Source organism: Symphalangus syndactylus, chromosome X (assembly GCF_028878055.3).
Source record: "Symphalangus syndactylus isolate Jambi chromosome X, NHGRI_mSymSyn1-v2.1_pri, whole genome shotgun sequence".
Classification (NCBI taxonomy): Eukaryota; Metazoa; Chordata; class Mammalia; order Primates; family Hylobatidae; genus Symphalangus; species Symphalangus syndactylus.
In genome coordinates, this window is record NC_072447.2 from 87,819,147 (window position 1) to 87,840,050 (window position 20,904).

General features: G+C 39.1%; 1 protein-coding gene across 1 annotated transcript; it reads right to left on the minus strand.

Moving 5' to 3' along the window:
* Positions 1-4,078: 4,078 nt before the first annotated feature.
* On the minus strand, positions 4,079-18,404 carry LOC129475347 (uncharacterized). Its single transcript, XM_063634586.1, is given in 7 exon segments — positions 4,079-6,498; positions 6,605-6,743; positions 6,746-7,161; positions 12,182-12,255; positions 14,933-15,137; positions 17,816-17,911; positions 18,388-18,404. Coding segments are annotated over 7 exon segments (1,215 nt in total). The 3' UTR covers positions 4,079-6,230.
* Between the last annotated feature and the right edge of the window lie 2,500 nt (positions 18,405-20,904).

Sequence of the window (20,904 nt, forward strand, 5' to 3'; positions counted from 1 at the left end):
GTGTTAGCCAGAATGATCTCGAACTCTTGACCTTGTGATCTGCCCTCCTTGGCCTCCCAAAGTGCTGGGATTACAGGCATGAGCCACTGCGCCCGGCCTGCTTTTATCTTTCTTTCTTGCTATGTGGTCACTTAAACAGCTGTAGATCTGTTGCTTTTATATTAGAAATCTCAGACTCATGGGTGAATTTGACAACAAATGATTTGTTATATTCAGTGTTCTTTTTCTTTTCAAACTATTCAAGAAATAATAGAGAGGGAAAAAGCAAATTGTGACACATTATCTTGTCCTCCTCAAACTCTGTATGAGGAGACTCAGGAGGTATTACCTTGTCAGCTGATTTTTTAATTTCTCCCCCTTCACATATTATCTGAAAAGTATTCTCTCCTGGTTATTATTTTGAGATTGAAAAGGACCAAAGGACCCTGACAGCAACAAAAATACAGAATAAGATGTTCTAATGCTTTGCAGAAGCTCTTCCATGTCTAACATTTGAAAGAAAAATTTTGGAAGTTTTACGTATAGAATGACAAGACTTTCACTTGAATTCTGGGCTGTAAATAATTTACAATCTCTGGAGAAATTAATGGAGATGCAATGGGTGGCAGATCAAGGGTGTGTTGTTTCTTTTATATCCTTAAAAAGGGAAGGGGTTATAATCTAATTTAGGCAGTCAGGACCTTCTCTTATTATATATAAGCATACAATAGCTTATTATCCACATCACATTAAGTTGTGAAAGAAAGAATCAATGAGTGTCCACAGTATGGTAGATGATGGTTTTCTAATACGCAGCTTTTCCTGGTTGCCAAGGAATTTCAGCAAAGCAATTAGCAATTCCCTAAGAATAGTGTATTTTGGTTCTTACAAAAAGCACTGACATTAAAAAGCCCAGATACACTAACTTTTTTTTTTTCTGGATTGTTATCGCCTGTCTATTTAAAAAGCATTTTTCAATACTCTGAATTTCATTTCATGACAAATGTGATTGTTCTCTTTGGATCCCAAATTACCTTCTAATCATTTTCTCATTATCTCTACTATGTACCATTCTAGAGGAAGGGAAGAGGTGCAGGTGGATGTCTGTGAAGTATGGCTGAATAGAGAGAAAAAATTCTTCTTCTATTGATGCACAGGGTTGGTGTGGGCTTTTCTTTGAATTTGTAATTTGATTTTTAACTTAAATTTATTTTCCCATTCTTAATTTTCCTGACTCTATTTATGTACACATGGATAAAATTAGATAACAGTGTCTGAGGTTTTTGGATAACCAAATATAACTCAAAACTTTTCTCCATTGTTTTCTTTCAGTTATGCTCTTATTCTAAATAATTCTGATAATCTTGATTGTTTTTAACTTTTCTCCACTTCCCACTAGGTGATTCCATAGCTCCTTCTCATGTGAAACACAATCACTCCACATCAGAATGTTACATTACTTCTCTGAAGGCTAGCAGTGTGGAATAGGTGAATGAAGATAACATAGATCAAGACGAAAAATTGTAAAGTGCCAAATATTGCAACTTGTTGCTGTCTCATGAAACTGCCAGTAATTTATTCATTCAAAAAATATTTACCCAGTCTATTATATACTTGGCACTCTGCTGGGTATTGGATGTGTAACAGGAATGCGGTTATAATAATGAGTGATATTATATTGCAAGATGAACTATAAAAATTAATAAGTCTAATTTTACATATGGGCTATATTATTTTAAAAATTAAGAGCTGAATACAATTTTCACACACAATAGGAAAGTACCAAATATAAAGACATCCCACCTAGTCCCAAAATAAGATTTTTTATTCTACTCACCATTTGTTGAGACTTTATAACACTTGTAAACCCTTTAATCTTCACAGTTAAAATATAATCCAATAATGGAAACCAAATGTGATAATCAAAATAATTAAATGTTTATAAAATAAAACCCAAGAGACATTGTTGGCAGAATTGAGAACATCTTGAGAAAAAATTATTTAATTTGGGAGAATAGTACAACAATATAGAGACAATTATTCTCATTAGTCTATGAAGGCGGAGGAAGTATTTAAATATGTAAATTATAAACTTAGAGAAAATGTAGAACTTTAAAAAATCAGGGCAGTGAAAATTATCGCCAAGGGAATCTGTACATAACTGGAGATGGTTGAGTTTACTGTTCCTAGATAAAATTTGCTCTAAAAATGGTGACTAAAATTTTGGAATACCTCAAAGGTAAGTTTTCTCTCTGAGGCTTGGCCATTTTTTTCTATATTTATTGTAATATTAATTTTAATCATCTGTGTTTAAACATCAGTCAGATACTTTCAAAATAAGTATCATAATCATTAAAAAACAAAATCGGATGATAGAAACTTTATCTCCTTTACTTCATTTCTGTATGTTGTTTTGATGGAACATTTCATATTTTGCTCAGCTCCATTTTCTCTTCAGTAGATAGATTTCTGTAACTGTCTTTACAGAATCATGACAACTATATGTATCCAAACCTCAGCATTTCTAAAGCTACATCTATATTTAAAATATAGGTAGATAAAAATATATGTTAAATTTGTAAGTCATGAAAATGGAAAATTATGTAAAGTAAAATATATAAATTAATTGCCTTCCATATTGATAATAACAAAGAAAGGATTCACCTTGTTTTTAATATTAGGAGAGACGTGAAACCTCTGAATAAAAAAAAGGGTGCCAAAGCAATGTTCTCATCTTGATTCCATCTTTATCCTTTCTAGTCTGTATTCCTGTCACTCTTTCTCTGGTGATTTATATTTACATTCTTCCAGTCCATTAGAAATATCCACATTTGATTTTATACAGACTTCATTTTTTTTTTTTTGCCATTGAGGATGAATTTTCCTTTTAATGGAGTACACCTTACTAATGTAAACATTTTTACTTTCATTTAAGTATAATGTTTCACTGCACATAATATCAAAGGGGTTACAAATTAACTGTATTTATTTAATAAGATACTCTCTGAGTTGCTTTTCTTTAAATAAACCTAAGTTGTACAATAGGATCCATTAAAGTCAATTTCTGTGTAAGATAGCACATCTGGCTGCTTTATGTGAGCAGTTTGCAACATAAAATATGTATTTATATTATATGATTGCATATACTACTACTGTAATTCTACAACACAAATACTTGTACTGATGTTCAAAGCTGTATATTTTTAATTTACATCTCATCTTTAGTTGATGTCTAAACCTTGGATTTTGAAGTGAAAAAAAATCACCTTTATTGTATAAAAGGTTGAATGGCATAATTGAGATTTGGAGTTTTAGTAAATTCTCACAGAGGTGCAAAATAATAGAAATAACTTAAAAGTAGAGAGGTTATGTGAAGTTTAAGAATTTAGACTCAATAGGCAGTATTAGTTTTATAGTGAGTATGTTTTTTCTTTTTATGTGTTTAGCTCTATAATACTGATAACTGACAAATAAAATATTTTGTATCATAGGATGCTTCTATCCAGGCATTTAATGTGTTTTTCAGATTGTAAGACACTTTTCCTCCATTGGAATAAATTGTTTTCTAACTCACACACCAATAGTTTCACTTTGAAGCGTTCTCACTTTTGAAGAAATATGTCGAAGAAAATGATCTGGATGATTGAGTAGAAAGAGGTTGATGAATAGCCAAGTAAAAATAGCACCTGTAGCCGTGTTAATTCACAGGGAATTTACAGGAAAATAATTGAAAATAATTGCAAAATCAAGAAATTGATCTTTATGCAGCACATTCTATGGCCCAAAGAATCTAGTAAGCCATTCTGCTTGTCAAGACTATTTTCTGAATTCTTATGGATGACATATATGTTATGGGGATATGTGGTAAGTGTCTTCTGTCCTTAACAAAACTATTGAGGCCCATAAGAAGGATATTAAGCTAATAATAAAATATTTTAAAAATTATTTTAATGTGACCTCAGAGGAATACGTCTGAGATTTTTTTTTAATTTCAGCTTTTATTTTAGATTCAGAAAGTACATATGTAAGATTGTTACAAGGGTATATTTGACCCAGGTGGTAAGCATAGTACCCAATAGGTAGTTTTTATTTATTTATTTATTTATTTATTTATTTTTGGTATGCACACTGAAATTTTACTCCACCTTAAAGGACATTCAGACACTTTCTACAACATGAACCTTGAGGATACTGTGCTAAGTGAAATAAGCCAGTCACAGAAAGACAAATATTCTGTGATTCCACTTCTGTGAAGAAAGTAGCGTAGTCAAAATTATAGAGACAGAAAGTAGAATAGTGGCTGCTAGGGTTGGGGAAAAAGGGAATGGAGAGTTGCTGTTTATGGGGACAGTTTTAGTTTGTTTTTTTTTTTCTCCCCCACTTACCCCAACTTGAAGCTCAGAGTTTTAGTTGCACAAGATGAAAAGAGTTCTGGAGATGTGTGGGGGTGATGGCTGTACAACATCGTGAATGTATTTAGTGCCCCTGAACCACACACTTACATATGGCTAAGATGGTAAATGTTATGCTATGTATATTTTACTACAATAAAGTATTTTGGAAAAAAAATTTTGATGTGATAATGCAAACTTACAGCAACTCACACCTGCTTTATCGGGAGTTTCAGAAGGGGCAGGAGGGAGAGGACACACTAAGCAGCCAGGGGCTATTGACATACCAGAAGCACCCCCAGGGACTGCCTTTCTCAACATCACCCTCTGTAATGACAGCGTCAGCCAAGAGTGCACTGCCATTGGTTTTACTGACCAAACCTAAAGAAACGGCTGCGTTCCCATCAGATTTGCTCACTAAATCATGCCGACACACAGACACGCATCTTCCAGCCTGTTCGGCAGCAGTGCAAACATGGGGGTCCCAGATCCTCCACTAGAATGATTCTGGTCCTGCCTGAGCCTTCGCCTGAGTCCCCATCAGACATTGTAAAGGTCAACTTAAGGATGATGGGCAGGCAGAGGCAGGAATAAGGACTGACATGGTTTGAATCTGTCCCCACCCAATCTCTCATTGGTTTAGCACCATCCCCTTGGTGCTGTTCTCATGATAGCTGGTTGTTTAAAAGTGTGTGGCACCGGCCGGGCGCAGTGGCTCACGCCTGTAATCCCAGCACTTTGGAAGGCCGAGGCGGGTGGATCATGAGGTCAGGAGATCGAGACCATCCTGGCTAACACGGTGAAACCCCGTATCTACTAAAAATACAAAAAACTGCCAGGCGTGGTGGCGGGCGCCTGCAGTCCCAGCTCGGGAGGCTGAGGCAGGAGAATGGCGTGAAACCAGGAGGCGGAGCTTGCAGTGAGCCGAGATCGCGCCACTGCACTCCAGCCTGGGCGACAGAGCAAGACTCTGTCTCAAAACAAAAAAGAAAAAAAATGTGTGGCACCTCCCCCGGCCCCTTGTCCCTGCTGTGGCCATGTGACGTGCCTGCTCCCACTCTGCCTTCACAGTGACTGATTCTGAAGCATTCCCAGAAGCCGAGCAGATGCCAGCACCATGCTTCCTGTACAGCCTGTGGAACTGTGAGCCAACTAAATCTCTTTTCTTTATAAAATACCTGGTCTCAGGTATTTCTTTATAACAGTGTTAGAATGGCCGAAAACGACACCCAGATGCAAACATTACCTGCAGGCCACCGCATGCTGACTCTCTCGCCAAGCAGGAGCAGGCCCCTCCCTCACGCGGAGCTGCTGGCATGGACAGCCCTGGGGAGGTTAGGCTGAGCGTCCTTTCCTCTGTGCACCCCCGGAGGGTGTTCCCATTGGCATTCTCAGCACCATCTCAGGGTCCAGCTGGCCATGGCCTGGATTAAGTTTAAAATGCTGGGCCAGTCCCCACTTCCCTATATAGGACTTTTTACAAATCTGACACTTAAAGCTTTTGGGCCTCAGGGAGCAGCTTGATAAGTCAAAGAGCGCCTGCCTCTCCCTCTGATCTTCCACACTGAGTTCTGAATAATCATCAGAATCTGGCAGATGACCGTCGGCCAAATCATCCCTTTTTATGAACTTGTCTTTAGCTTTATACTTGGCAGGTCGAGATACCCGTCTCAACGTGTCTTCGCTTTTAACGATGGTTTTAGTTTCTCAGTATGTTTTGTATGCAAGTTGGAAATAAATAAACGTCCCGAACTGGATGAAACATGTTACAGTCGGCGAACTGGAGGCCGCCAAAGGGGTCAACGTGGTGCCCTGTCCATTTGGAGCCTTGGGGGCTGGGACTCTCTTTGCAGGGACCACCTAGAGGGCTGGCAGTGGTCTCTCTACAAACCCCTGAGCAGGAGGCTGATGTAGGAAACATGACTGTGGCTCGGTTCTCACGAGGGGCCGTACCCTGAGCAGCTGGGGGCTGGTGACGTGGAGTCCCACCAGGCGGGAATTCCTCCGGGGCGGCTGGCTCTGTCTTGCAGATTGGGGCTGGACTGTGGCCAGTAGGGACATTGGCCGTTCCTGACCTTTTGTTTCTTCAGATGTTACCTTGACACAAATGGCTTCTAGCTGCTTTCCACATTATCCACGTGTTCTGACGTCATCGTGCATCCCAATCAGCGGAGGATCCTGTCTGGATATGCGGAGTCCTAGGTCCACCAGCAAACGTTTAGGTTTATAAATCCACGGTGACCAGCGTGTCGAAGTCCTGAAGGCAGTTGGCAGGCGGCTCCGGCGACCGCGCCTCGGGGCTGGGGCAGAGCGCGGGCGCCCAGTCCGGTGTCTCCTCTGCTACCGCCGCCTGGGCCAGCCCGGGCGCCTCCAGGGGACGCACTCAGGTCCGGGGCGCCGGGCCGGGCCGGAGCGCTCGGGGAGCCGGGCTTCCGGGGACGCAGCCTCGGAGGGCGGCGCGGCGGCATCAACGGAGGCTCCCCATGCGCGCCATGCGGCTTGTGGAGGCCAGGACTCGGCCCACCCGGCCCGGAGCCCGCAAGACGCCAACGCGCCTTCCGGTGCGCGCGCGGCCCGGCGCGGCTGACGGAGCGGCGTGGAAAATGGCTGGGCGGCACTCACTGCACGAGCAGCAACGGCCCCAGGTGGGAGCAACCGCCGGCCTCGGGGGGCGGGCACGGAGCGCCGGGAGGCGGCGGGGGCCGCGGCCCGGGCTTGTAGAGCGAGGTGGGAGCCCTGCACATTCCCAGTCTCGCGCCCGCTGCCTCCTGCAGCTCGGTAGCCGCGTGTGCTCCAATAGGTAGTTTTTAAACCTATGCTTCCCTCCCTTTCTCCCTCCTCTAGCAGTCTGTAGCATTTTCACCCCACCATGTTTATGTGTATACTTTCTCAATGTTTAGCTCCCACTTATAGTAAAAAAAAGCATGCAGTATTTGTTTTTCTGTTCCTGTGTTAATTCGCTTAGGCTAATGTCCTCCAGCTCCATCCATGCTGCTTCAAAGGACATGATCTCATTCATTTTTGGGACTGTGTACTATTCCACAAGGTATATGTACTATACTTTATTTATCCAGTCCACCGTTGATGGGCACCTAGGCTGATACCATGTCTTTGCTATTGTGAATAGCACTGCAATGAACATATGAGTGCATATATCTTGTTGGTATAATGATCTATATTCCTTTGGGTATATACCCAGTCTATTACTTCATTCTCACATTGCTATAAAGAACTATCTGAGTCTGGGTAATTTATAGGAAAGAGGTTTAATTGTATTACACTTCCACAGGTTGTACAGGAAGCATGGCTGGGAAGGCCTCAAGAAAATTACAGTTATGGCAGAAGGTGAAGGGGAAGCAGGCACTTCTTACATGGCTGGAGAAGGAGGAAAAGAGTGAATGGGAAGGTGTCACAAACTTTTAAACAACCAGGTCTTGTGAGAACTCACTGTCACTAGAACAGCAAGGGGGAAATCCATCCCCATGATTCAATCACCTCCCACGAGGCTCCTCCTCCAACATTTGGTTTCACAATTCGACATGAGATTTGGGCGGGGACACAATCCAAACCCTATCACCCAGTAATGGTTTAATGGGTTTAATGGTGGCTCTGTTTTAAGATCTTTGAGAAATATCAAACTACTTTCCACAGTGGCTAAACTAATTTACATTCCCACAGGCAGTGTATAAGCATTCCCTTTTCTCTGCAGCCTCACCAGCAACTGTTGTTTTTTGACTTTTTATTAATAGCCATTCCGACTAGTGTGAGGTAGTATTTCACTGGTTTTGATTTGCATTTCTCTAAGGGTTAGTGATAATAAGCATTTTTCATATATTTGTTGGCCACATATGTGTCTTCTTTTGAAAAGGGTTCATGTCCTCTGCTCATTGTTTGATGGGGTGATTTGATTTTTCTTTGTTGAGTTCTTGAAGTTTATTGTAGATCCTACATATTAGACTTTTGTTAGGTGTGTAATAGTTTGTGAATATTTTCTCCGGTTCTGTATCCTGTCTGTTTACTCTGTTAATTGTTTCTTTTGCTGTGCAGAAGCTCTTTTATTTAATTAGGTCTTGCTTCATTTTTTATTTTTATTGAAATTGGTTTTGGGAACTTGGCCATAAATTCTTTGCCTAAGCCTATATTGAGAAAGGTATTTTCTAGGTTTTCTTCTAGGATTTTTATGGTTTGATGTCTTACATTTAAATTTTTAATTCAATTTGAGTTTGATTTTGTACATGATGAAAGGCAGGCATCTAGTTTCATTCTTCCACATATGGCTAGCCAGTTATCCCAGCAACATCTATTGATGAGGGAGTTTTTTCCCCATTGCTTGTTTTTGTTGGTCTTGTTGAAGATCAGATGGTTGTAGATGTGCAGCTTCATTCCTGAGATTTTTTTTTGTTCCATTGATCTCTGTGTCTGCTTTCGTATCAGTATCACCTTATAGCATAGTTTCAAGTCAGGTTATGTGATGCCTCTGGGTTTCTTCTTTTTGCTTATTATTTGGGCTCTTCTTTTGGTTCCATATGAATTTTCAAATAGGTTTTTCTAATTCTGTGAAAATTGTCATTGGTAGTTTGATAGGAATTGAATATGATCTGTAGATTACTTTGCCGTTTTAATGATATTGATTCTTCCAATGCATGAGCAGTGGAATGTTTTTTCATTTATTTGTGTCATCTCTGATTTTGTTCAGTAGTGTTTTGTAGTTCTCCTTGTAGAAATTATTTACCTCCTTGGCTAGCTGTACTTTTATGTATTTCATTTGGTCTATGGCTATTGTAAATGTGACTGTGTTGTTAATTTGACTCTCAGCCTGGACATTATTGGTTTACAGAAATGCTACTGATTTATATGACATTGATATGTATCTCGATGTCTTGCTAAAATCATTTATCAGTTCTAGTAGCCTTTTGGCAGAGTCTTTAGGTTTTCTAAGTATAGAATTGTATCCTCAGTGAAGACAGAGAGTTTGACTTTCTTTCTAATTTGGATGCCTATTATTTACTTTTCTAGCTTGATTGCCCTGTTTAGGACTTCCAGTTACTATGTTGAATGGGAGGGGTGAGAATGAAAATCCTTCCCTTGTTTCAGTTTTCCAGGGGAATGTTTCCAGCTTTTGCCCATTCAGTATGATGTTGGCTATAGGATTGCCATAGATGGCTCTTATTATTTTGAGGTATGTTCCTTTGTTTCCTAGTCTGTTGAAATTTTTAATTATGAAGCGATGTTGGATTTTATCAAAAGCTTTTTCTGCATCTACTGAGATGATCTTTTTTTCATTTTAATTTTGTTTATGTGGTGAATCACATTTTGACTTGCATATACTGAACCAACCTTGGATCTCAGGAATAAAACCTACTAGATCATGGGAAATTAGCTTTTTAATGTAGTTCTGGATTCAATTTACTAGTATTATGTTGTGTATTTTTGCGTATGTACACAAGAGATATTGGTCTGAAGTTTTCTTTATTTATTGCGTCTCTGCCAGATTTTGATGTTAAGCTGATGCTGGCTTCATAGGAGTTTGGGAGGAGTTCCTCCTCATCCATTTCTTGGAATAGTTTCAGTAGGATTTGGACCAGTTTTTCTTTGTATGCCTGTTAGAATTTTGCTGTGAATCCATCTGTTCCAGGGCTTCTTTGCGTTGGTAGGTTTTTATTATTACTGATTCAACTTCAGAGCTCAATATTTGTCTATTCAGTGTTTCAGTATCTTCTGATTCAGTCTGGAGAGACTGTGTTTCAGGTATTTATCCCTTTCTCACGGATTTTCTAATTACTATGCACAAGTTTGTTAATAGTTTTCCAGAAGGATCTTTTGTATATCTGTGGGATTAGTTGTCCTGTCATTTTTGTCATTTCTGATTGTACTTTTTGAGTCTTCTCTCTTTTTTCTTTGCTAATCTAGCTAGACATATATCATCAATCTTATTCATGTTTTAAAGAACCCACTCTTGGTTTCATTGGTCTTTCGTAGGGTTTTTTTTCATCTCAATAGCATTCAGTTCTCTAATTATAGTTATTTCTTTTCCTCTGCTAGCTTTGAGGTTGACTTGTTCTTTTATTTCTGTTTCTTTAGGTGCAAGGGTAGCTTGTTAATTTGAGATCTTTCTAACTTCTTGATGAAGGTATTTATAGCTATAAACTTTCAAATTAACCCTGCTTTCACTGTATCCTCAAGATTTAGGTAACTTATGATCACGTTTTCATTATTGTCACATATATTTTTTTTTATTTCTACCTTAATTTGAAGTTCACCAAGGAGTTACTCTGGAACAAGTTGTTTAATTTCCATGTATGTCTGTAGTTTTGGTATATCTTCTTGACATTGATCTCTATTTTAATTGCATTGTGGTCTGAGGATATGCGTGGTATGATTTCACTTTTTTGGAACTTATTGAGTTTAAAAAAACTTTATGACTGAGCATGTGGTCAATTTTAGAATAAGTTCCATATGCAGTTGAGAGGAATGTATATTTTTTGGTTGTTTGATAGAGCGTTCTGTAGATGTCTATTCGGTCCAATTGGTCGAGTGTTGAGTTTAAATCTAGAATTTCTTTTGCCTCAATGATCTGTTTAATGCTATCAGTGGGGTGTTGAAGTCTCCCACTATTAATGTGGTTCTTTAATTCCTTTTGTAGGCCGAGAAGTTGTTTTGTAAATCTGGATGCTCCAATGTTGAATGTTTATATATTCAGGGCAGTTAGGGCTTCTTGTTAGATTGTACCTTTTATTATTATGTAATGCTCTGCTTTATCTGTATTAATTTTTATTGGTTTAAAGCCTACTTTATCTTATATAATAACAACTTCTGCTCTTTTTTTTCCATTTGCATGGTAGATCTTTTTCCATCCTTTTACTTTTAGCCTGTGGGTGTCATTAAAAGTGAGATGGGTCTCTTGAAAATAACAGATGGTTGGGTCTTTTCTTTTTTTCCAGCCTGCCACTCTATGTTTTTCAAGCAGAGCATTCAGCCCATTTACATTTAAGGTTAGTATTGATATGTGTGATTTTAATCCTGTCATCATGTTGTTAGCTGATTGTTATGTAGACTTGATTGCATAGTTACTTTATAGTGCCTGTGAGCTATGTGCTCAAGCGTGCTTTTGTGGTAGCAGGTGTCATTATTTTTGTTCCCTGTTTAGCACTCTCTTAAGAACCTCTTGTAAGGCTGGTCTAGTTGAAACATATTCCCCCAGCATTTGCTTGTGTGAAAAGAGCTTTATTTCTCCCTTACTTATGAAAATTAGTTTGGCAGGATATGAAACTCTTAGTTGGAATTTATTTTCCTTAAGGACACTGAAAATTGATTTTTAATCTCTTCTGGCTTGTAAGGCTTCTGCTGAAAGGTTTGCTCCTAGCCTGGTGGCACTACCTTTTTATGTGACCTGGCCCTTTCTCTAGCTGCCTTTAAGACTTTTGTTTGTTTCTTTGCATTCTCTTTCATGAAGCTGATGATTACGTGCTTTGTGGATGGTCATCCTACATAGTGTCTAGCCAGGGTTCTCCCTATTAGTTGGATTTGCATGTCAAACTCTATGAAGATTAGAAAAATATTCATGAACTATGTCCTCAAACATTTTCCAAGTTGGTGATTTTCTTTCCTCCCTCAGAAATGCTGATGAGTCATAGATTTGGTCTCTTTATGTAATCTCATACATCTCAGAGGTTTTGTTTATTTTTTTATTTCATTGCAACTACTGTTTTAGATTTAACTGGTCCATGAGCAGGTTTGTTACATGGGTAAATTGCATGTCATGGGGTTTTGGTGTACAGAAAATATTGTCACCCAGGTGATCAGCATAGTACCTCATAGGTAGTTTCTCAATCCTCACCCTTTTTCCACCATCAACCATCAAGTAGGCCCCAGTGTCTATTGTTCCCTTTGAGTCCATGTAAATTCAGTGTTTAGCTCCCACTTATAAGTGAGAACATGCAGTATTTGGTTTTCTGTTTTTGTGTTAATTTGCTTAGATGAATGGCTTCCAGCTCCACTGTTGCTGCAAATGACACAATTTCATTCTTTTTTATGAATCTGTAGTATTCCATTGTGTATATGTACCACCTTTTCTTTATTCAGTCCACGGTTGATAAGCATCTAGGTTGATTCCATGTCTTTGCTGTTACGAATAGTGCTGTGATGAACATATATGTGTATGTGTCTTTAGTAGAATGATTTATATTTCTTTGGGTATGTAGCTAGCAGTGGAATTGCTGGGTCTAATGGTAGTTCAGTTTTAAGTTCTCTGAGAAATCTATTTTTCACAGTGGCTGAAGTAATTTACATTCCCGCCAGCAGTGTATAAATATTCCTTTTTATCTGTAACCTTACTATCATTTGTTATTTTTTGACATCTTAATAATAGCTATACTGACTGGTGTGAGGCGATATATTTTTGTGGTTTTGTGATTAGTGATGTTGCATATTATTTTATAGGCTTGTTGGCTACGTGAATGTCTTCTTTGGGAAATGTCTGTTCATGTCCTTGACGCATTAGTAATTTTTCTTTTTTCTTTCTTTTTTTTTTTTTTTTTTTTGGCCTGTTGATTTGCTTAAGTTACTTATAGGTTCTGGATATTAGATGTTTTTCAGATATATAACTTGCAAATGTATTCTCAAATTCTGTAGGTTGTCTTTTTACCCTGTTTATAATTTCTTTTGCTTTGCAGAAGCTCTTTAATTATGTCTTCTCAATTTTGATTTTTGTTGCAATTGCTTTTGTAGTCTTTGTCATGAGGTCTTTGCCAGGGCTGATATCCAGAGTGGTCTTTCTTAGGTTTTCCTCTAGGGTTTTTATAGTTTTAGGTTTTACATTTAAGTCTTTAATCCATCTTGAGTTGATTTTGTATATGATGAAATGTAAGGGTCCAGTTTCAATCTTTTGTATATGGCTAGCCAGTTATTCCATCACCATTTATTGAATAGGGATTCATTTTCCCATTGCTTGTTATTGTCAACTTTGTTAAAGATCAGACGGTTATAGGTGTGTGGCTTAATTTCTGAGTTCTCTAACCTGTTCCATAATTCTATGTGTCTGTTTTTATTATTATTATTATACTTTAAGTTTTAGGGTACATGTGTGCAATGTACAGGTTTGTTACATATGTATCCATGTGCCATGTTGGTGTGCTGCACCCATTAACTCGTCATTTAGCATTAGGTATATCTCCTAATGCTATCCCTCCCCCCTCCCCCACCCCTGTTTTTTATCAGTAGTAAGTTGTTTTAGTTACCGTATTCTTGTAGTATAGTTTGAAGCTGGGTAGTGTGATACCTCCAGCTTTGTTCTATTTGCTTAGGATTGCTTTGGCTATTTGGGCTCTTTTTGGGTTTCAAATAAATTTTAGAATTTTTTTTCTAATTCTGTGAATAACGTTATTGGTAGTTTGACAGGAGAAGCATTGAATCTGTAAATTGCTTTTGGCTGTATGATCACTTTTACAACATTGATTTTTCCTATCAATGAGCTTGAAATATTTTTCCAATTGTGTGTGTCATTTCTGATTTCTTTCAGCAGTGTTGCTTTGTCATTTTTAAGAGATCTTTCACACCTCAATTTAACTGTATTTCTAGGCATTTTATTCTTTTTGTGTCTATTGTGAATGGGATTGCATTCTTGATTTGGCTCTGAGCTTGGACATCATTGGTGTATAGAAACGCTACTGACTTTGTTTTGTTTTGAGATGGAGTTTCCCTCTTGTTGACCAGGCTGGAGTGCAATGGGGTGATCTCGGCTCACCGCAACCTCCTCCTCCTAGGTTCAAGTGATTCTCCTGCCTCAACCTCTCGAGTAGCTGGGATTACAGGCATGCACCACCACGCCCGGCTAATTTTGTATTTTTAGTAGAGACAGGGTTTCTCCATGTTGGTCAGGCTGGTCTCAAACTCCAAACGTCAGGTGATCCACCTGCCTTGGCCTCCCAAAGTGCTGGGATTACAGGCATGAGCCACCATGACCGGCCTGACTTTTTACATGCATTTTGTATATTGAAACTTTGCTGAAGTTGTTTATCAGATCTAGGAGTCTTTGGGAAAAGACTATGGAGTTTTCTAGATATAGAATTATATGCTATGAGAGACAGTTCAACTTTTTCTCTTTCTACTTGGATGCTTTTGCTTTCTTTCTCTTGCCTGATTGCTCTGGCTAAGGCCATCAGTACTATGTTTAAGAGGAATGGTGAGAGTGGGGACTTTTGTCTTGTTTCACTTCTCCAAGGGAATGCTTACAGCTTTCATCCATTCAGTATAATGTTCGCTGTGGGTTTTTTATAGATTGCTCCTATTGTTTTGAGGTATGTACCTTCAATGCCTAGGATTTTCCATTTTTAATATGAACGGATGTTGAATTTTATGGAAAGCCTTTTCTAACCTAATATATTGAGATTATCATGTTGCTTTTTTTTTAAGTTGTGTTTCTGTGATGAATCACATTTATTGATTTGGGTGTGTCCAAACAACCTTACACTGCAGAGATAAGGCCTACTTGATCATGGTGCATTAGCTTTTTGATGTGTTGTTGGATTCAGTTTGCTTGTATTTTCTTGAGGACTTTTGCATACATTTTTATCAAGGATATTGACCTGAATTTTTCTTTCACTATGACTCTGCCAGTTTTTTGGTATCAGAATGATGCTGGCCTCATAGAATGAGTCAGGGAAGATTCCCTCCTTCTCAATTTTTTGGAATAGTTTCAACAGGGTTGGTGCCAGGTCTTTATTTGTCTGGTAGAGTTTGGCTGTGAATCTGTCTGGTCCATCGCCTTTTCTGGTTGGTAAGATTTTTTATTGCAGATTCAATTTCAAAACTAATTAGTGGTGTGTTCATGGTTTCAATATCTTCCTGCTTCATTATTGGGAGGTTTTGTGTTCACAGAAATTCATACATTTCTTCTAGGTTTACTAATTAGCATAAAGGTGTTCATAATAGTCTCTGAGTGTATTTTGTATTTCTGTGGGGTCAGTAGTAATGTCCCCTATTTCATTTCTGATTGTGTTTATTTGGATATTCTCTTTTTTTCTCTTTATTTGTGTTGCTAGAATTCTAGCAATCTTTTTTTTCAGTAAAACCACAATTTTTGGTTTTGTTGATCTGTTGTACCACATCTCAATTTTGTTCAGTTTAGCTCCGATTTTAGTTTTTTCATTTATCCTGCTTGCTTTGAGGTTAGATTGCTCTTGTTTTTCCAACTCCTTTAGGTGTGATGTTAGATTGTTAATTTGAGGTATTTGTAAATTTCGTATGTGGGCATTTAGTACTTTAAACTTTATTTTTAACAGTGTTTTAAGTGTGTCCCATATATTCTGGAATGTTTTATGTTTTTTATCATCTGTTTTACAGAATTTTTAGATTTCTGCCTTAATTTTATTGTTTACCCAAAAGTCATTTAGGAACAGTTTGATTTCCGTTTAATTGTATGATTTTGAGAGATCTTGGTATTTATTTCTTTTTTTATTGAGCTGAGAGTGTGGTTTGTATGATTTTGGTCTGAGAGTGTGGTTTGTATGATTTCATTTCTTTAATTTGTAGAAAATTGCTTTGTGAAAAGAATGATATCATGTCCTTTGCAGGGACATAGATGGAGCTGGTGGCTATTATTCTTAGTAAGCTAGCACAGGAACAGAACACCAAATACTGCATGTTCTCACTTGTAAGTGGGAGCTAAATAATGAGAACACATGGACATAGAGGGGAACAACACACTCTGCTGCCTTTTGGAGGGAGGAGGTTTGGAGGAGAAAGAGAATTAAAAAAATACTAATGGGTACTAGGCTTAATACCTGGGTTATAAAGTAATCTATACTACAAACCCCCATGACACAAGTTTACCTATGTAACAAACCTACACTTGTAACCCTGAACTTGAAGTAAAAGTTAAAAAAAACTGCTTGATGGTTGAGTGTGAGTTTGATTTTAGAGTCTGTGCTATGTGCAGATGAGAATAATGTATATTCTGTTGCTCTGGGCTGGAGATTTCTGTAGATGTCTATTAGGTCCATTTGGTTAAGTGTCAACCTTAAGTCTCACATCATTTTGTTAGTTTTCTGTATCAATCATCTGTCTAATACTGTCAGTGGGGTGTTAGAGTCTCTCACTGTTATTGCATGACTAAGTCTCTTCATAGGTCTCAAAAAACTTGTTTTATGAATCTGGGTGCTCCTATGCTGGGTGCATATATAGTTAGAATATTTACGTCTCCTTGTTGCATTGAACCCTTTATCATTAGGTAATGCATTTCTTTATCCTTTTTGATTCTTGTGGTTTAATGCTTGTTTTCTCTCAAATTAGAATAGCAACCTATGCACTTTTATGTTTTATGTTTGCTTGATAAAATCTTTTCTCATTCCTTTACTTTGGGTCTATGGTTGTTCTTTCATGTGAGATGGGTATCTTAAAGACCATGTACAGGTGGGTCTTGCTTCTTTACGCAATGTTCCACTCTGTGCCTTTTCAGAGAGGTGGTTAGCCTGTTTTTATTCAAGGTTAATATTAATATTTGCAGATTTGATGCTGTCCTCATGTTGTTAGCTGATCGTTATGTGGTCTTGTTTGTGTATTTGCTTTATAGTGTCAATCGTCTATGTACTTGAGTGTGTTTTTAGGGGTGGACAGTAATGGTCTTTTTTTCTTCATACTTAGCACACCCTTAAGGAACTGTTGTAAGATAGATCTGTCATTATTAAATTCCCTCAGCACTTGCTTGTGTGAAAAAACTTTATTTCTTCTTGGTTTATAAAGCTTAGTTTCACTGGATATGAAATTCTTGGTTGGAATTTCTTTGCTTTAGGCATGCTGAATATAGGCCCTCAATCTTTTCTGGCTTGTGAGATTGAGGTCTGCTGTTATCCTGATGGGGCTCCCTTTGTAGGTGACCTGCCCCTTCTCTCTAGCTGCCTTTAATGTTTTCTCTTTCAGTTTGACATTGGAGAATCTGATGACTATGGGTCTTTGTGTATTTTGGGTGGTTTTCTTGTTTAGTATCTCCCAGGGTTTCTCTAAATTTTCTGAATTTGAGTGCCATCCTGTCTAGTGAGGTTGTAAAAATTTTTATGGACAATATGCTCAAATATTTGTTCCAAGTTGCTTTCATGCTCTCTCTCTCTCTGCTCTGCCTTCTCTCTCTTGGACCTCTACGAGTGACAGATTTGGTCTCTACATAATCCAATATTTCTCAGACATTTTGTTCATTTTTTTCAAATTATATTTTCTCTGTTTTTTTCTGACTGAATTAATGCAAAAAAAGTGGTATTTTAACTCTGAGATTATTTCCTTAGTTGGTCTATTCTGTTGCTAGTGCTATAAATTGTGTTATGAAATTACTGTAGTGTGTTTTTCAGTTTCATGAGCTCAAATCTGGTTATTTCCTAAAATAACCATTTCATTTTTCATCTCTTGAATCATTTTATTGGATTCTTTATATTTCTTTGGAATGGGTTGCAACTTACTTCTGGATATCAATTATCTTTGTTGTCATCCAGGTTCTGACTTCTATGTCTGTGATATCTGCCATTTCATTCTGTTTGAGAAGCATTGCTGTGGATCTAGTGCAGTTATTTGGAGGTAAGGATACATACTGGCTTTTAGTTGCCAGAATTCTTGCCTTGGTTGTTTCTCATCTGTGTGGGCTGATGTTCTTTTAACTGTGATGTAATTTGATTATACTCAGTTGGCTTCATTTCTGGATGTTTTCAGAGGGCTGAGGCTTTGTGTAGGCTCTTTATTTGTGGCTGAATTCTTCCCCTTGGTCTGACAGGGAAGATGTCTTAACATAGTATTTTCATTATTGAAGTTTGAGCTGCTACCTAGTAGCTGGCACTTAAGTGTAATTCCTGATAGATAAGTTCTTACTCAGCCATGTGATTCTTTGTACTTCTTCATGTTTGCATCCCTGCACCCTCTCAGTGCTCTGAGTGTGTAGGCTCCTCTCCCTCTCAAGTGCTGGCCACACATCTTGGCTTGGCACTCCCAGGCTGCACATTTCAGCCCTGGGTCAGGCTCAGGCTTTTTATTCACTTACCGTCTTAAGGGCTGCATGGTTGGGGACCGTGTCAGTGGCAATGACAGAGACCCTTTCACTTGTCTCTTGTCTCTCTCCGAAGAGAATATATATTCTGTTTTTGTTGGGTAGAGTGTTCTTTAGATGGATGTCGAATCCATTTTGTCAAGTATCAAGTTCAGGTCTAGAATATCTTTCTTAGTATTCTTCCTCAATGATCATTCAATATTGTCAGTGGGCTGTTGAAGTCTCCCACTATTATTGTGTGGTTATTTAAGTCTCTTCATAAATCTCTAAGAGCCTGTTTTATGACTCTGGGTACTCCAGTGTTGGGTGCACATTGGCTTAATGCCAGAGAAATGCAAAACTGCTGCCAATTAGAATAATCAGCCTGGGGTGGGGTGTCTGCATTGCTGGCCCAAGATGAGGAACTCTGCCTGGTGAAAAGAATGTGGGGTAGTGGACTTATGGGGAAGACAGTCTGTCCTCTTCTCTATAGGATGGCTGTGGCATATGGATTTTGAGTAAAGAACTCAGGATCTTTGTCCCTTCCCCAGCCTGGAGGCAGAAAGGGTGGATGCTGCTGCAGCATCAGTGACAGAGGGGCTGTCAGTTATCTCTGGGAACTCCATCCCAGGGAGACATGAAGCCACTACTAATGCAAATGTTCAGCTGAAGGATCTGAGCATCTGCACTGCTGACCCAAGCCAGGGGACCTGCCTAATGAAGAGCAGGGATTCAGAGGCTCAGAGAGAAGAGAGACTGGCCTCCAGTGTGGGAGCTGTGGCATGCTGTCAGCGCAATCAAAGCCATCAGGCTCATTGTTCCTTCCCCATCCCGAGGACAGCAAGGGCTGTACCACTGCAATGGCGATGGCAGAGTCTGTAGATTGTCTCTGGAATTTCCTCCCATAGAAATGCAGAGGTGCCACTAACTGAAGTGATAAGCTCGATGCAGGGCTGCTATGTTGTGGGCCCATGTCAGAAGGTCGTGCCCATTGAGGAGTAGACGGGGGCAGGAACCCGCATGGAAAATAGTCTGGCTACTTTTTCATAATGTAGCTGTGGTGTGCTAGAGGCCCATGATAGTTCTTGGGTTCTTCACTCTCTTCCTAGCTTGAAGGCAGTAAGGGTGGGGTTGTGGCAGTGGCAAAAATGGCAGACCAGTTGGTTACTTCTGGGAGTTCTGTCCCAGAGAAATGCAGAGCTGCTACTGGCTCAAGTATTCTGATGAGGGTGTGGTGGCTATGCTGGGGTTTCAGGACAGTGGGCTTTGCCTGGCATTATGTAGCAGAGACAAGGCCTGTAGTCTGTCTTCTTCTTAGTACTGTGGATGCAGCGCCTATCCTTGGACTGTGCAAGAAGCCTGGCCTCCCTTGTCAGAGAAGCTATGGTAGCGGATGCCAGAATACTTAAGAGTCCAAGGCCCTTGGGACTTTATGTGGGCCTGAGTGGTTACCTTTCCCAGACTCTACACAGTTTTCCATGTTAGTCTGGATGTCCCAGGGAAAGGGGGTCAGGGGAGATCTCCTGTTTCCAGGATTGCAAAGGTCTATGGCAGAAGTGTGAGTCTCTTGGGTCTCTTGCTCACTCAGCATTTCCCCATGGTTAGGAGCCTCCCTGGGCTCCATGTCATTCCTGGGTAGGCAGCTATCTGGTCTTCATCCTCTCTGATCTCTGTGAGTCATGATACTGCCTTGATGAATCCCAATGTGTCCTCCTGGATGATCCCATTGAAAAGCTAGTGTTTACTGGCCACCCTATCTCCTCTGCATGAGAACAGTGCACATTAGCTGCTTCTAATCAGCCATCTTGACCTTAACCCATTTGTTCATTAATTTTTTTTCTTCATTTTTGTCTGACTGAGTTGATTCAAAGAACTGGCCTTTGAGCTCTGAGATTCTTTCCTCAGCCTGGTCTATTCCACTGTCAGTACTTCTGATTATATTATAAAATTCTTGTAGTGACTTTTTTAGATCTAATATTTCAGTTTAGTTCTTTCTCAAAATGACTATTTTATCTTTCAGATTTTGGATCATTTTACTTGATTTTTTGGATTCCTTGGATTGGGTTTCAATTTTTTCTTGAATCTCGATGAGCTTCCTTGGTTTCCATATTCTGAATTCTCTGTCATTTCAGTCATTTTAGACTGGTTAAGAACCACTGCTGGGAAGCTAGTGGCTCGTTTTGAGGTAAGTGGACACTCTGGCTTGTTGGCTTGCCAGTGTTCTTGCGCTGATTCTTAATTGGAAAGATTGATGTTCCTTTAATGGTAGCACAAATTGAGTATAGTCATTTGGCTTCATTTCCGGATGCTTTCAGGGAGCAAGGGCTCTGTACATATTCTGATATGTGTGGGTGAATACTTACGCTTGTTTTTCACAGGTGTATATTTTAGTAGGATAAATTTCTGGTGCTATAGTTTAGTCTATGACCCAGTAGATGGCACTTAAGAGTAATGGCTGGTATCTAAGCTAATATCCAAACATGGGGCTGTTTTCATGAGGTGTTCAAGGCCGCACGTCCCCCTTGGGCAGAG